Source organism: Aotus nancymaae, unplaced genomic scaffold (assembly GCF_030222135.1).
Source record: "Aotus nancymaae isolate 86718 unplaced genomic scaffold, 86718_ANA_hifiasm-v0.15.2.pri h1tg000032l_0, whole genome shotgun sequence".
Taxonomy (NCBI): domain Eukaryota; kingdom Metazoa; phylum Chordata; class Mammalia; order Primates; family Aotidae; genus Aotus; species Aotus nancymaae.
In genome coordinates this window covers 18775542-18790990 of record NW_026988445.1, presented here as the reverse complement: position 1 = coordinate 18790990, position 15449 = coordinate 18775542, and the positions used below count along the sequence as shown (strand labels likewise).

The 15449-nt window shown below is 40.1% G+C and overlaps 1 protein-coding gene across 4 annotated transcripts in view; it reads left to right on the top strand.

The window, feature by feature from the left end:
• The window catches only part of PCNX2 (pecanex 2), a 308138-nt gene that overhangs the window by 98842 nt on the left and 193847 nt on the right, over nucleotides 1-15449 (top strand). For all 4 annotated transcript variants that reach the window (XM_064383610.1, XM_064383609.1, XM_064383611.1 and 1 more), the window contains exons 16-17: nucleotides 13703-13812; nucleotides 15295-15391. In XM_064383610.1, coding sequence (XP_064239680.1) covers nucleotides 13703-13812; nucleotides 15295-15391 — 207 coding nt within the window. The remainder of the gene's footprint in view (nucleotides 1-13702; nucleotides 13813-15294; nucleotides 15392-15449) is intronic.

Genomic DNA, 15449 nt, shown 5'->3' with positions numbered 1-15449 from the left:
GCATTCATATTATTTGTCCTTCATAATTCCTTGCTTAGCTTTAAAGCTGAGACTTTAAATCAGATATTTTCTAAAAATTTCTTTTTTTGATGTAAATATGCTTTAGAAAGCTTCCATAAGAGGTGTCCTTAGAGAAATATCTCATTTTAAGAATGCTTTTTGTTTGTCTTGTGTTTTTTTCTCATTTAGCAGTGAGAATATGTCTTTGATAACCTAGTATTGTCTCTGCTCAGTTCACAGACCTGTTTTGTGTTTGGCCTGCAGAATGTTTAAACTTTTTTTAGAGCCAACATTTAATATTAGGACAGTCAGTGTAAAAATAGGATTTTCCTACTTCTCTTTAACAATGTGACGATATGGTAACACTGGGCTCACTTTCCCATTTGGCAACAACCTGCTGACATTGAATAGTACCTCACAGCTACCGCAAGCTCACAGGTCTCATCATGTCCTATCATCTTTTATACCTGACCCACATAATGTATTTATATCACTTGTCTGCCCACATTGATGTTAGATTTTGTGACTTCTGTCTTATAGTCAAGATAGAATTGAACTGGTTTCTGTTAGGGAATTGTAAGGCTCCTTGGTCAGATCTTTTCAGAGGTACCTCATGTCTAAAACACAGGAAGAGATGAAAATGAAACAAAACATGTTCCAGTAATACACTACTAGTTCAGAGATAATTTTTCCCAGGGAAATTGTCTTACTGATGGAGTTTCAGAAAGTTGTATCAGGAAACTTATCACAGGCAGCAGATATGAATGAAATGCTTGGGACAGTGGTTATCTCTGTTTTACCCTCCTGGCTATAACTTCTACATCCATGACCTGATTGAATAAATCCTGCTGCGTCTGAGACAACAGGAGTTGCTGCAGACTGCCCATCCACAGACATGCAAGGCCAAGTGGTAAAATGTCTGCTAACCCCTTGGTCTACACTCACTTCCAGCCCTTCTGCCTCTCATTTAGGTGATATTAGCAGGGGTCTTTTCCTATTTACTTCCTCAGTACACTACTGTCTTTGAAATGGAGAGAGGGAATTGGAGTTAGACCTTACAATCTTCTTTCAGTCTAGGCCCATCTATAATGTAAGGTCTGGCATAAATTCCTCAGGGTCTATGACTTATGCACAGGTAACTTGCTCTGGTTCCCAATGTTGGTTCAGGCTTTTCTCTTTTTGAATATTTTATTGGACACTTAATAAGCTCCAGGGAGAGGGAGATCTAGTTCCTGGTGTTCGATGATATTTTGTCTGGGACCCCACACTTCGGCAATCCTGAAGAGCAAACAGCATCTGATGTAAATATCATTCTCTTTGATTGATGGAAATGGGAACATGCGAGCTTTCTGTAACTAATGCAGAAGCTGAAAAGTTCATATTCTGTGATAGTCAACACATACTTATTTGTTTAGCAACAGCTCTGCCAGGTCCTGTAGAGATATGGGAGGAGGAAAATACAGTCCTTTCTCCTCAGGAACTTAACATGCATTTTACAAATGCTGAACACCCATAATTTTCAGTTCAGATACTATCAAAAGTAATGTGCATTCATGGACTGTTACACAACTTTTTCTTACAAAATTCTTAAAGAGTTTTAGAAACTACTGAAGAATCTGGTATTCAAAAAATTAGAGTATTTTGGATTTTTACCTTGTTTCTGGTCAGGTACTGGCATTCCTTCACCTCCCCAAATGTGGCTCCATTTTTATATTAGACATTGCTAATTGATCACAGCACTTTTTTTCTAACTGACTTCATAGTACCTCGGGCTGCCTGAGAAATATTACAGTCAGCCAGTGCCAACTGATCAGAGGTGGCCCAAGAGATAAATTCTATTTTCTCTATCCTGGGCTGAGACTTTTATTTCTATTTTCTATTCAGTTTATGGCTTGTTTTAGGTGTAAGTAATTGTTGGATCAGAATAAATAGATTCCATTTTGAAAGCACGCCATTAACTCTGTGGTGGAAATTAACACTTCAAGGACTCTGGGGTTTACTTAGGTGTTGAAACAGGCTTTTGGCCAATTGGAACTGGGGTACTTTGGTAAGGTTTATTTCATCTCAGGGAGGTATTGACTTCCCTTGCTCAGCATAGAACGAAGATCACTTACAATAAATAAATAGTATAGCATGTTATAACAAAACCTGAATGTTCTAACTATATTTTGAAACAGTTTTTGGTAAAAAAAATAGAGCAATTTGAATTTGTCCCTTCTCATTTGTAAGTCCTGAGTTTTCTAATGGTCTCAGATTGACTCTCTGCTTTAAGATGCAGTACCTATTAAATGCTGTGAAATGAATGAATGTGGTTAGTAAATTGTCAAGAGGGTCCTTAGGAAACAAGAAAAGCTCGCCCATCTTCAGTCTAACTCCCACTTACCCAGAGCTGTGATTCTACTTCTTGTTTAACAATGCTTTTGCTTATACCTTTTATGCTTACTCTTTGCATTGCTGGAATTGATTTTTTTTCCTTTCATCTCTAGTGCGTCGTGATGGATTGATGGATCCTTGTGAACCATTTCAGCATGTCAGCTGCCTTGCTAGAGATATGTTTTTCTATATGGGTCATGATATATATATATTTATTTCCTTAATTTTTATTATTATCACTTGGCAGAAGCAGATTGCAAGACCATGAGTTAATTTTGTCCTCTGGAATATTAATTAGGGAAAGAACATTTGATTCCTCTTTTAATTTCATATTCTCTTTGACTCATCCAAGTTGGTATCAAGTAACATATAAATGGACTCCCTCATTGACTTAAGTAGTATTTGACAGTGATATACAGAAACAACCGAAATATTTGCTCCTTGGAGAAATAGCTCAGTAGTTAATTAACTGGGCTTTCTGTATCTGGATAAACTATGATTTCTATTTTTTATTATCCTTTACAAAGAGATTCTTTTTTATTGATGGCAAGAGGATCCAGAGGTTGAAGCACATTATTATAATTTAATATTTCCCACATATCATTAACAGCTGCTTGTGGGAGAGCTTTTCTCATATTTCTTCTGGGCCCTATAGGATTGCAGCCTAAAATCATGGTACTTTACAGACAGTCAGGATTTAAAATCTAATTGTAAATGTAAAACTCATAGTTTAAGATATTATTTAATGCTGAAGTGGACCTTAGATGCCTCCTAGGCCAGTTTATTCATTTTGTTATTTAAAATGAGGAAATGAATATCCAAAGAGAGATGAAGTAATTTACTCCACATCACACATCCCAGATCTCAGCTCTGTGTCTTCTCAATCTTCCTTTTGTGCCGTCCTGACTCCCACACTTGAAGTGTAAATATATTTGTCTCATTGAAAAAACAATTCACAGCATATAAGATACCTTACAGATCAATGGTACTTTAATCTACAAAATAACTTCCCAAGTGTCTTCTCATTTGCTCCTTACTATATCTCCATGTAACAGATAAGGAAGATATCAACATTCCTGTTTTCCAGTGGTGAATTTGAAACACAGAATGCTTATTTGCCTAAGGGTACATGACTAATTCACATTGTTTTTTCCATTGTAAAATGGATTAGTAATACCTACCCTGCATGTGGATGTTGTATGAAGCAAATAAAATTAAATCAATAATGTCTATAAAGTGCCTGGCTGAAGGGTCCTGTTAAGTGGTGTGGGAGGCTGAATTCTAAGATGGCCTGAAGATGTCTACCTCCTGCTTACATTCCTTGTACAATTTCCTTCCCTTGAGTGTGGGCAGGACCTGTGAAAGGGATGGGATATTACTCCTGTGATTAGCTTACATTATCTGGCAAAGTCGAAAGGATTTTGCAGATGTAGTTATGGCCCCTAATCAGGTAACTTTAACTCAAATTAAAATTTAACTTAAAAGGGAGATTATTCTGTCTGAGTGGGTCTGAACTAATCAGAAGAGCCCTGGGGATCCGGAAGTCAGGGACAGAAAAAGCAGTAGAGACCCTCCCTTATGGGCCTGGAAGAAGTAAACAGTCCGGGTAGTAACTGCTCATGGAGGTAGCCATATGGCAGAGACCAGGGGGTGGCCTTTAGGAGCTAGAAGAGGTCGCAGTGGACAGCCATCCAGGAAACAGGGACTGCAGTCCCACAGCCAGAGGGAACTGAGCTCTGCTCACTACCAGTGAGCATGGAAGAGGACCTCGAGTGTCAGATAAGATCAGAGGTCCAGCCAACACTGACATTTCAGTCTAGTGAGACCCTGGACAAAGGACCCAGCTGCACCCTGCTCAGGCACCCTACCTAGGAAACTGTGAGATCATATATTTGTGTTATTTTAAGCCACTAAATTTGTGGTAATTTGTTACATGGCAATAGAAAACTAACAGCAATGATAACTATTATTAGCATAAATAGTTGATGGTTATGATGACTGTAAACACAATCCTAATAATGTTAATAGCAATAAATTTGAAAGTAAAACCTAAGTTTTAACTCACTTTTACTTTTATCAGACTTCACATTATATTTTAGGGCTAGAATTGCATCATTTCTAGCTGCAAGAGACTAGGATTAATAAATCTTTTAGCTGTCTGAACAAATTGTGAGGAAATATCTGCTACTGAGGAAGAAGGGGAAATGGATCTCAGATAGGCAGCTCTTGCTTTCTGTCTTGCCTCCCTTCCTGGTCAGCTAAAAAGTAGAATTGACCCTCAAAACCAGTTACTGCTGGATTATTATGATCCTCAAGCTTGACAGTGTCAGCTGACACTGCTTTGGGGAAAAAGCAGGAAGAATGTTGATAGCTCAGAAGTTGTTCAAAATGGAATTGCAATTGTTGAGTGAAGTAAGATTTGGACTTGGGTTTTGGTAGTAAGCCCAGAGAGCATGCCAGGGTCCAATCCAGGAAATGTAGCGACTGATGAGGAATGAGGGATACAGAGAGGAGAGGGTAGGAGAGGGTAGCATTCTGGACCCAGAGTTTGAGCTGTTGTGACCCTGGTAATGATGAAAGACAAAACTTGTTTCAGTGACACAAGCCAAAGTTTATCTTCTCTCTTCCAGAATCCTGAGCACATTATCCTATTGATGTTCACCCAATCCTTGTTTTCTTCTCTGTGTAACCAATTCTATGTGAAAAATATAGATACTTACCAGGATAACTAGTGAAGTAAAAGCCTCTGTTTCCTCATGTGTAAAATAGGCAATACTTTTACCTTCAAGGTGTTTAAAAAACTATGTATAGTAGTGAATGTTTTGTTTTTCTTTTCTTTTTTTTGAAACAGAGTCACTCTGTCACCCAGGCTAAAGTGCAGTGGCACGATCTTGGCTCACTTCAACCTCTGCCTACCAGGTTCAACTGATTCTTCTGCCTCAACCTCCTAAGTAGCTGGGATTACAGGTGTGCACCACAACACCAGGCTAATTTTTGTATTTTTAGTAAAGACGGAGTTTCACCATGCTGATCAGGCTGGTCTTGAACTCCTGATCTCCTGATCCACCTGCTTTGGCCTCCCAAAGTGCTGGGATTACAGGCATGAGCCACCATGCCTGGCCTGGTGGTGAATGTTAAGTGGCCAGTCAGGTAGTCACTGCCAAGTGCATGGGAACGGTTGCTGTGGCTCTTGTTGCTTGTACACACTTTTCATGGCTCCTTGAAGTCATAGACTGTGGTTTATATATGTTTCTTTTTTATGTCCTATTAGTGTAGTCTCAAGTCTGTCACATAAAATGTATGCTATAAAAAATCTTGGATTGAGTAATTACAGATAACTTGCAAAAGGGCAATGAGAAGGAAAGTAAATGTTAATCTTTTCCCTGAAGTACACATATTTCTCTGTGTGTGTGTGTGTGCATCTCTACATATTTATCCATGTAGATATAGATTGACTAGGATACATGGGACCCGTTATTCTGTCTTGCCAGCTAACAATCTCATTTTTCTTCAGTGCCTATCTCTAAAAATGAAATATTGTCTTGATTCATAAACATATGTTTTTCACCAAAATGAAGAAACAGTATGAAACAAGAAGAATCTACTTTTAGCAGATAGCGAAGTCTGACTTGCCATACGTGTTAGCATAATTGTTCATTTATTTATAAGACACATAGTGACCTATAAGTTAGGGTCAATGCAAGGCATTGGGGGAGCCCTTCCCAGGGTGTTCAAAATCCATGAGGAATACAGACAAGAGCTGCTAGAGGGGTGCACTCTAGGGATTGGGAGATGCCAGAGCCTAGTTGGACCATACTCTGCAGGCCATGTATGAAGAAGAGAGAGCACAGTTCAAGGAGCTGGGTGACACATCTTTCGTTACTAAATTTCACGAACTTTATGGCCCAGCTCTCCTTTTACTTAAAGATGGTATTCATGTCAAAAATAGACCTAGAAATAGGATTTATACGGAGTCAAAGTGGTACAATCTAGTTCTTATTTTAGGATGTATAAAAACCTCAATCTAAAAAATGCCCCTATGTTTAATGCGATAAAAAAATCAGTTTCTTGAAAAATAAAGTATTTAAATGTGATATGAAAGGCATAGCAAAGTGAGAGTCTGGCCTGTTGATACTCACTTTATAACCAAACCCCCAGTTAGTCTGTCCCATAAATTCCAACATAAGAGATAAAATTTCTAAGAAAAAAAATGCTGGAATTCAGACTGTGTTCAGAGTGTGCTTTTGTACAAAGCCGAACTGCCCTATCCATTCTCAAAAGGTAATTCCCAAATGAATGTGAAATCTACCACAGAATTGCAGGGCTATTAGACAGTTTTATTTCTGCCTCATAAAAATATTTGAAAACCTGTGGGAGATTTATGAAACCAGCATTCATCAATCATTATCATTCCCGATTTTGAGGCCCATGAGATGCATCTCAGAGCAATTAGAGATGTTAATTTTGAAGCAGACTGTCACATGATAAATGCTTCATTATCTGTGGGCGATAGACCATTTAAAACTTTATCTCTTTCCAAAATCTTTATTTTTATGTATATGTACATGTATGTATTTGTGTGTCCATGTGTATATAATAAATAGATAATACATACAAAACAAACTTTGAGACTAATACCTACACGTTTCAAAAATGAAAGTTTATATTAAAAACTCAGTAGAAACGCCAGCCAGGACTTCCTTCTTCCTTTCTTCTCCTCTTTGTAGGAACGAAGCTGTCTGAGCCCTGAGCAGTCTTCCAGATACAATGCACAGTGTACTTGATAATTTTTCTCCAAAATCCCTCAGTTGGTCTCTTTTTCCTCAAATGTCAGTATTTCTTTCTCTACCTCCAAATAAACATTAAAATAAAAACATCCTCAATTGTATTTTCTTTTTCTTATTTATCTCTGACTTGACAAATTCAACTCCTTTGAGATATTTGGCTCTAGATGCCCCTGATGCTGCTGAAACCTTCCCCTACCCTCAAATCAATCTCAGTGTGGTCCTTTCCAGGTGTCTTCTGTGGTCAGGGCAGACCTGTCTGAAGAACCTGGTCAGGGCACATGGCCTGGGCCCTGTGGGAGGAATTAACAACCAGACAGCTGGGGGACTCATCAGGATTTTAAGGAGAGAGGGACACAGAAATGCAGCAAAGGTCATTTGTTTTGATCTCCTCCTCACCCAAATCTGACTTCTTAAAAGAATTAAACGTAGTTCCTTCTTATATTCAGTGTGTTTATTAGTTGCATGGAGTGTGTGTGTGTGTGTGTGTGTGTGTGTGTGTGTAAAACTGTGGAGCCGTTAAAATAGTACTATATTCCCATTCAATAAAAATGTAAGAATAAAAGTGTTTTTCAGGTTTCTCTTTCTTCCTTCTCTTTTAGGCAAGCTTATATCTTAACTCTCCAAAACAGATATCTGTCCCATTTAAAAATAATTTGAGCAAAGGAAAGGCTACTGTTTCCCTAATGGTAATTTCAGTATTTAATCATTAATGTCAGGAACTTCTTCTTTCAATTGTAGTCAGATTCTATTACTGATGCTGAAGCCTATCTCCTTTTGTTTGGCTTTCAGGGTCACTGACCACCTCTCTTCCAGTACAGAAAATTATAGGATGATAAAAGATAAAGATTTCCTTTAAGTGTATTTTCTCTAAGATTAGCTCTTTCCAATTCTGTTATCTATTCCGATAATTCTTCTGCATGTTCTATAAGTCCTACCTTCAGAATGACACCTGGCCATTCTCATCCTGCAGCATAACCAAGCCCATGCTTGACAGCAAGTTTATGCAGCTGGTGAAGCGTTGCACCCTTCTATGACTGGGAATGTCCTCCCTCCAGCTCATTACTAGTCATCTTTTACAACCCAGCTCCAGTACTTGGTTCTCCATGAAGCTGCCTCTGAGCCTGTGGCCAATAAAATTGATCACTTCTTCCTCTGAGGCATTGCTCTACATGTGTTTCAACAAGCACTCAAATAGGTAGATACCTCGGTAGATATCCAAACACTGTTGTATGGATGGATGCATAAATGAATGAAACAGCCTATAAAGCAGGGAACTTGTAAGATACGGTGATCATTAAAACATCCTAATACTTTTTAAAATGAAAAGGGTGAGATATCTACATATTTTGCATAGTTAGCTATGTACACATTTAAGGTGGTAGGGTACGTGGAACATTACATTCAGGGCTGTGGAGGCTCGTACTGGTCTTACCACCTTGGGCAGTCTCTTTCTTCCTGCCTCCTTGCTTGATCAATAACTTGAGAAGGTGAGACTAGCTCAGTTATGAGGTTCTTTCCAACTCTAAAGTAGTCTTTCTTGAAGTTGCTGTGGTTTTGACAAATGGCAGTCTGCACATGAAGGGATAACCTGTGATGTTGATAATCAGGTAATCTTTCTTGTCCTTGTTTCCTTGAGAAATCAATCTCCAATTTGAGGGGTGTGTGTGTGTGTGTGTGTGTGCATGTGTGTGTGTATGTATACATTTGTATCAGTTGAAAAAGTAAACAGTTAAGAACTTGGAGATTGAGGGTGTTTCCATGAGAGAGCTTCAGAAGATCCAGGTAGTTTAATTTGTGACCATGTGTCAAAACTCAGGGAAGGTCAGTTTTTTTCTGAGAAAGAGTTGTGTGGAAGTCTGAGGTTGGGCAAGAAAACATGAAAATTAGCACCTGGAATAGGGACTCCTTAACACCTTCTATCTCATCCTTTTCTTTTCTTTTTTCTTTTTTTTTCACGGAGTCTCAGTCTTATCACTAGGCTGGAGTGCAATGGCATGATCTTGGCTCACTGCAACCTCCACCTCCTGGGTTCAAGCAATTCTCCTGCCTCAGCCTCCCGAGTAACTGGGACTACAGGTGCGCACCACTACGCTCAGCTAATTTTTGTGTTTTTAATAGAGACAGGGTTTCACCATGTTGGCCAGGATGGTCTCGATCTCTTGACTTCATGATCTGCCCGCCTCAGCCTTCCAAAGTGCTGGGATTACAGGTGTGGGCCACCACATCCGGCCCCATCTTTTTTTTGGAAGAGTAAGTGTTCCTGCAGGCATCACTTTGCTTTTTATTGTTGAAGGACATATACATCCTTCTTTCTGCCCCTGTGGCCACCTTGCCATTTACTCCTATTCAACAATTTACCTGCAACCTATTGGTTATGCTTAAAAAGAATCATATATAATGGAAGAATGAATACAGACTTCTAATACAGGACAGAAAACAGAAGGAGTGTAACAGCTGTCCTTGGTGTTTTTGTTGGAAATGTTTGATTAAATATTGAAGTAGAGAGAAAATGAGAGGAGATTTAGGCAGAGTATTGGGGGAATAAAAGTAGGTAAACTCAATTATCAAAATATATTTAGAGCATGGACTTCATTTATTGTCAACAAAGACCATCCATCATGGATACCCTTTCTTTTCCAATTAATAAAAAATAACACTTACTTTCAGCTTTGCAGGTGGTGAGGCTGTTTTAAATCTCATTAAGAAAGTTCCCTTTTTACAGAATAGGAAGCTGAACCACTGAGAAATTAAATGCCTTCAATGGAAAAATTTATTTCAGCAATGGGTGAGCTGGAACCAACTTCTGCCAACATTTGTTCCCATGACCTTTTCTCTGTTCCATGCCATGAGAATTATTTCTCTGGTCTTAGTTACTCATTCCTCAGAGGAATTTCTTCCAGGGTGTGCATGTGTATGGGCTACATGTGAGAGAAAATGCTGCACCTTCACAAAATCGTGAATTAAATACCCAGCACTGGTAAGTGCAGAGGAATCAATTACAAGAAATCGAAGTTAGCAGGTTCTTCTCCTTTGGAAAATGTTTTGTGTTTATTGTGTAACAGTCAAGTATGAAATGAAATAATAGAAGCCCTAGGTGGATGGACAGAGCAGGGTGGAGTCAATGTGAGGATGGAAAAGCCAGCCCTATCTGCCCTGCACTGCCCTTCCAGAAGTCCATGTATCGGAAGGACCATGTTTTGTATTTCTTGGTGTGCAGGGATCCACTTAAATGCCATTCCCTTGACTCATGTAAGCCTCTGCTTCCTGATCTGTGGCCCCTCGTATGCTCCGTGAGCAGCTCATTTTCCCCTCACCTGTCATACCCTGACTGCAGTTATGTGTCTTTCCTTCCCAAGAAGCTGTCTGTCCTGTTTATGGTTATGCTTGTGGGTACCTGGCACATTGTACGTAGGGATGAATGGATGCTTGTTGCATGGACTCTTAGGAAAGCGTAAAACTCAAGTTTCAGAATAACTTTCCTGTTACTGGGGGTACTATTTGAAGGAATAATAAGAAGCACATAGTCAACATAGTCAAGAGCTTGCCTTTCCTCTGATAATCTCATCACTTCCTCAGCATTTCACTGCCTGATCCACATTTGATGAAAGCGGCTCAATTCCTTTATTTTCTTTTCTTGCTGAAAATTCTTGTCCACATGAGTCATTATGAAAGTGAAAACCTTGTAGTCATTCTTGCAAAGATATGTCAATGTGCTAACATTTGTGCCAGGTAGCGGGGCAAGAAACACACAAGGCTGCCCCTTGTTGGAGAGTCCAGTGTGTAATGGGAAGTCAGTGAGAGGTGCCTAAGGTGTCACGGGGGATGGGCACACATATGAGATGCTGCTTCAGGAATGGTGGTGCTAGTAGCATCTTGAAGGGGATTGTGCCTTAATCCCCAATATAATGGTATTGAAGGTGAGGGCTTTGTGAGGTGATTACAGGTACTGAGGGAGGAGTCCTCATGAATCGGATTAGTGTTCTGGTAAAAGAGGCCCTAGAGTGCTGTCCTGCATCTTCTACCACCTAAGAGCACAGCAAAAAAACACCATCTAGGAATTAGGAAGCAGGGCCTCCGCAGACAGCAAACCTTCTCATTCCTGCACTTTGACCTTGGGCTTTCAGCCCCTAGAACTGTGAGAAATAAATTTCTGTGGTTTATAAGGCACCCAGTCTATGATATTCTATCAGCCCAAACAGACTAGGAGAGTATAGTAGCTTTTGAGGGCAACTGGGTCAAGGGGAAGGAGGACTTTATCTTTATTTGTTAAAGATGTCAGCAACTGGCTGGGCATGGTTGCTTATGCCTGTAATCCCAGAACTTTGGGAGCCAAGACGGGCAGATCACCTGAGGTCAGGTGTTTGAGACGAGCCTGACCAGCATGGTGAAAGCTCGTCTCTACTAAAAATACAAATATTAGCTGGGTGTGGTGGCATGCATCCCTAGTCCCAGCTACTTGGGAGGCTGAGGCAGGAGAATCACTTGAACCCAGGAGGAGGAGGAGGTTGCAGTGAGCTGATATCACACCACTGCACTCCAGCCTGGTGAGAGAGAGAGACACTATCTCAAAAAAAAAAAAAAAAAAAAGATATCCGCAACTTAAGCATTTTTATAGGCAGGGCAGAGGGGACCAATAAAAAGAGAATAGGACATCCTAGTGTGAGGGGAGGGTTGGGCTCAGGAAGGAGGAAGTACACCTCCTTCTTGGTTACTGGAAGGGAAGATATTGCTGATGAAAACTCCAAAGGGAGAAGAGGTTCATGGAGGATGCTTCATCACTGGATTTGAGCTTTTCAACACAATTGGTGGGGAAGACATCTGCACAGAATCAGAAAAATAATGAATGCAGCCATGGTACCTTAGGGTACTGGAAAAGGCACTGCACCCGGCCCTTGGGGAAGCTGATCTGAGAGGCATGCGGGGCATCTCAGTGTAGGGAGCTGTGTGGAGATGCATCTGGAGGCAGTGAGTCTTACTTTCTAACTTTGTAGCCCTGCAGCTCAACAGCCTCAGCGAGAGTCAGCTCCCTGCAATTTACTTTCCAGGTACTGCTCTCTGGTGTTTAGACTTCCACAAGGGGGAAGATAAAAGAAATACATTTTGGCCAGGTACAGTGGCTCACACCTGTAGTCCCAGCACTTTGGAAGACCAAGGTGAGCAGATTATGAGGTGAGGAGATAGAGACCATCCTGGCTAACACGGTAAACCCCATCTCTACTAAATATACAAAAAATTAGCCAGACATGGTGGCATGCACCTGTAGTCCCAGCTACTCGGGAGACTGAGGCAGGAGAGTCACTTGATCCCAGGAGGCGGAGGTTGCAGTGAGCTGAGATCATGCCACTACATTCCAGCCTGGGTGACAGAGAGAGACTCTGTCTCAAAAAAAAAAACGAAAAAGAAAAAGAAATATGTTTTAATTTTCATTTCTAGGAAAATGAAGTGTGCAAAAATAAAATCACTTGCTCTATCCAGTGTATCATTTGCTTTTCCAGACTATCTTAGCAGTTAGAGGATAACTGCTAAGCACACTTGACTCATTCATTTGTAGATTTCATTGTAAGCCCAGTTGATGACCCATCTTTAAAAAAAAACAAATTTTGAGAGAAAAGTATTTAATTTCTTGACTAAATTCAGCTTTCGGAAGGGATCAGTGATTCCATTGATGGTGACTGAGAAGGTTAATATGTAGACATTTTCTTCTTGGCATGTGAGAGACATGTTTGTGTTGGTGGGAGCAGCAGTTGTGTGTGGAAGGAGAGCTGGAGTCCCAGGCCACCACGCTGCTTGGGCTGGTAACATGTATTTCCCAAGTTTTGCTCTGCCAGGCTGAGTACAATGTGTTGATAACTGACATCTGTGCTTCTATCAAATTAAACCTGAAGTGCCTGTCTCTTTTCAAATAACTTTGCTCTTTCTTCATTTATGCCATTTAAAGTAAGATTTGCACCAAAGTGTCAAAATGTATTTAATGTAATCCTTAGTAATGTGAACATGTACATTACAATCTTCCCTTTAATCATATCTTTAAGTCTTTGGTAAGGTGTACTCTGGCACTGGAAATCTTTCAGTTGACTATCTTTAATCTTTATCAATTTTTCAGTTCGTTAGTCTGTTTAATCTCTTATGCCATTCTTATCCTTCTTATGCCATTTAGACCATCAATTAATAAATATTGAGAAATACAATTGTTATAATTGTTATTATTATATTGAATTCAGAAGAGTGACACATGTTAAATATTATATTCTATAAAAAATCCTAAGCTTAATTTCAGGAAAGATTTAGTTTTATTCTTATAAGTATGTACAATTAGTCAAATCTCCCCGCACCCCCCAATCCCTTATCAAAATCAATGTTTATAAACCAACAGGGTGAGTTTTTTGTCTTCCTACTAGATGCTTATATGTCCATGGGCAGGAATGATCACAGGAATAACTCATCCATCCAGCTGGACTTGGGGATGTTTCTAAATGTTTGATAGAGATCCTGCTATTCACGCAGCTGTGAAATGACTTGGCTAACTGACGTCTTTTCTTTAGGAACCATGGAGCATGCAACACATCCCGGCACTGTTTTCAGCCTTCTGTGGCCTCTTGGTCGCCCTTTCCTACCATCTGAGCCGGCAGAGCAGTGACCCATCTGTGCTCATGTGAGTGATCTACGCCTGTGCTGTCATCATTGAGCAGGGGGTTGCGGTTCCCAAAGCTTTGTGCCCTGACCGAGGTGGGGAGAGGGCAATTCACTGCCCATTGTGATTTGACTCTCATTATTAAACTATCTGGTCATTCACTAGAGGAGGGCAGGAGAAATACAGGACCAGCCAGAAACTAGTAACAATTAAAAGTGAACATCCAGCAAACATTTTAGCTTTGCTCTTTTGATTTTGGAGTAAAATGAACAATGGCAGGAACAGATGGCCAATAGCACTCAAGCCCTCTTGTGACTTTCCCTTGAGTGAGTTGGGTGAGAAGCTACCACCTCAGCAATACCCTTTCTAGATCCTTTAAGCTGCATCCCTGCATGTACTCTAGGCAGTTACCCTGTGGAGACTAAACCAGCACCTCTGAAAGGAAAGGTTTTTGTTTTATTTTATTGTTTTTTTGTTGTTGTTCTCAATCTGGATTTAAAGTGAGATTTGCACCAAAGTGTTAAAATGTATGTAATGTGATCCTTAGTAACGTGAAAGTATACATTAAAATCTTCCCTTTAATCATATCTATATGTCTTTGGTAACGTGTACTCTGGCACTGGAAATCGTTCATGTGATGCCAAAGTGAGTTTCAGATATTGACAGTAGCATCTTATGTAATGTGTTTAAATTTATGAAAGATTTTGATTTAAGAGAACCATAACTCTTGGAGGACAAGAGACACCATAATTTTAGGCTATTAGATGCAGCAGTATGAAAGGTATGAAAAATGGGGAAAAGTTAAACGTGGTTCTCACAGTTTTTAGTGTCAATTTGTTACTGTAATGTTCATTTTCTGCCGCTAATTGTTTGTGAAGATGAAGCCTAGTGGGCTGGCAGAGATGGAGGACCTTCCCCATGTCCCACTGCTGACAGTAGAGGGCGATGATACTGCTAAGGTACTTGACTGCTCTCATTAGGGTGAAATTTACAAATCAAAACACTATCTTTATGATCACTTGAACATGCACCTCTTTTTATTATGTGTGTGTGTGTGTGTGTGTGTGTGTGTGTGTATTTGTTTTTGAGATGGAGTCTCAGTCTGTTGCCCAGGCTGGCATGCAGTGGCACGGTCTCAGCTCACTGCAACCTCTGCCTCCCAGGTTCAAGTGATTCTCCTGCCTCAGCCTCCCGAGTAGCTGGGATTATGTGCTCATGCTACCATGCCCAGCTAATTTTTGTATTTTCAGTAGAGACGGGGTTTCACCATGTTGGCCAGGCTGGTCTCGAACTCCTGACCTTGTGATTCACCTGCCTTGCCTTCCCAAAGTGCTGGGATTATAGGCGTGAGCCACCACACCCAGCCTATTAAAATTTTTAAATGAAGAGAGCACTTGCTTTTGTCATGTGTGGGTATGAGATCTAAAGTGAAGTTATTTACTGAAAACACTGTCCCAAGAACACCTTTGATAAAGTGAAATCTATGTGTTTTTCCACTTTCAGGTCCTTCATGCAGTGCAGACTGTTTCCTAAATTTTTACATCAAAATCTGGAAGAGTCATCTGCTGACCCTCTCCCCAAGAAGATGAAAGATTCAGTGGTGAGACATTTGCATTGCGTAATGTAGTATAGGAGGGCCTCACCTTTTCAGCAGAGCT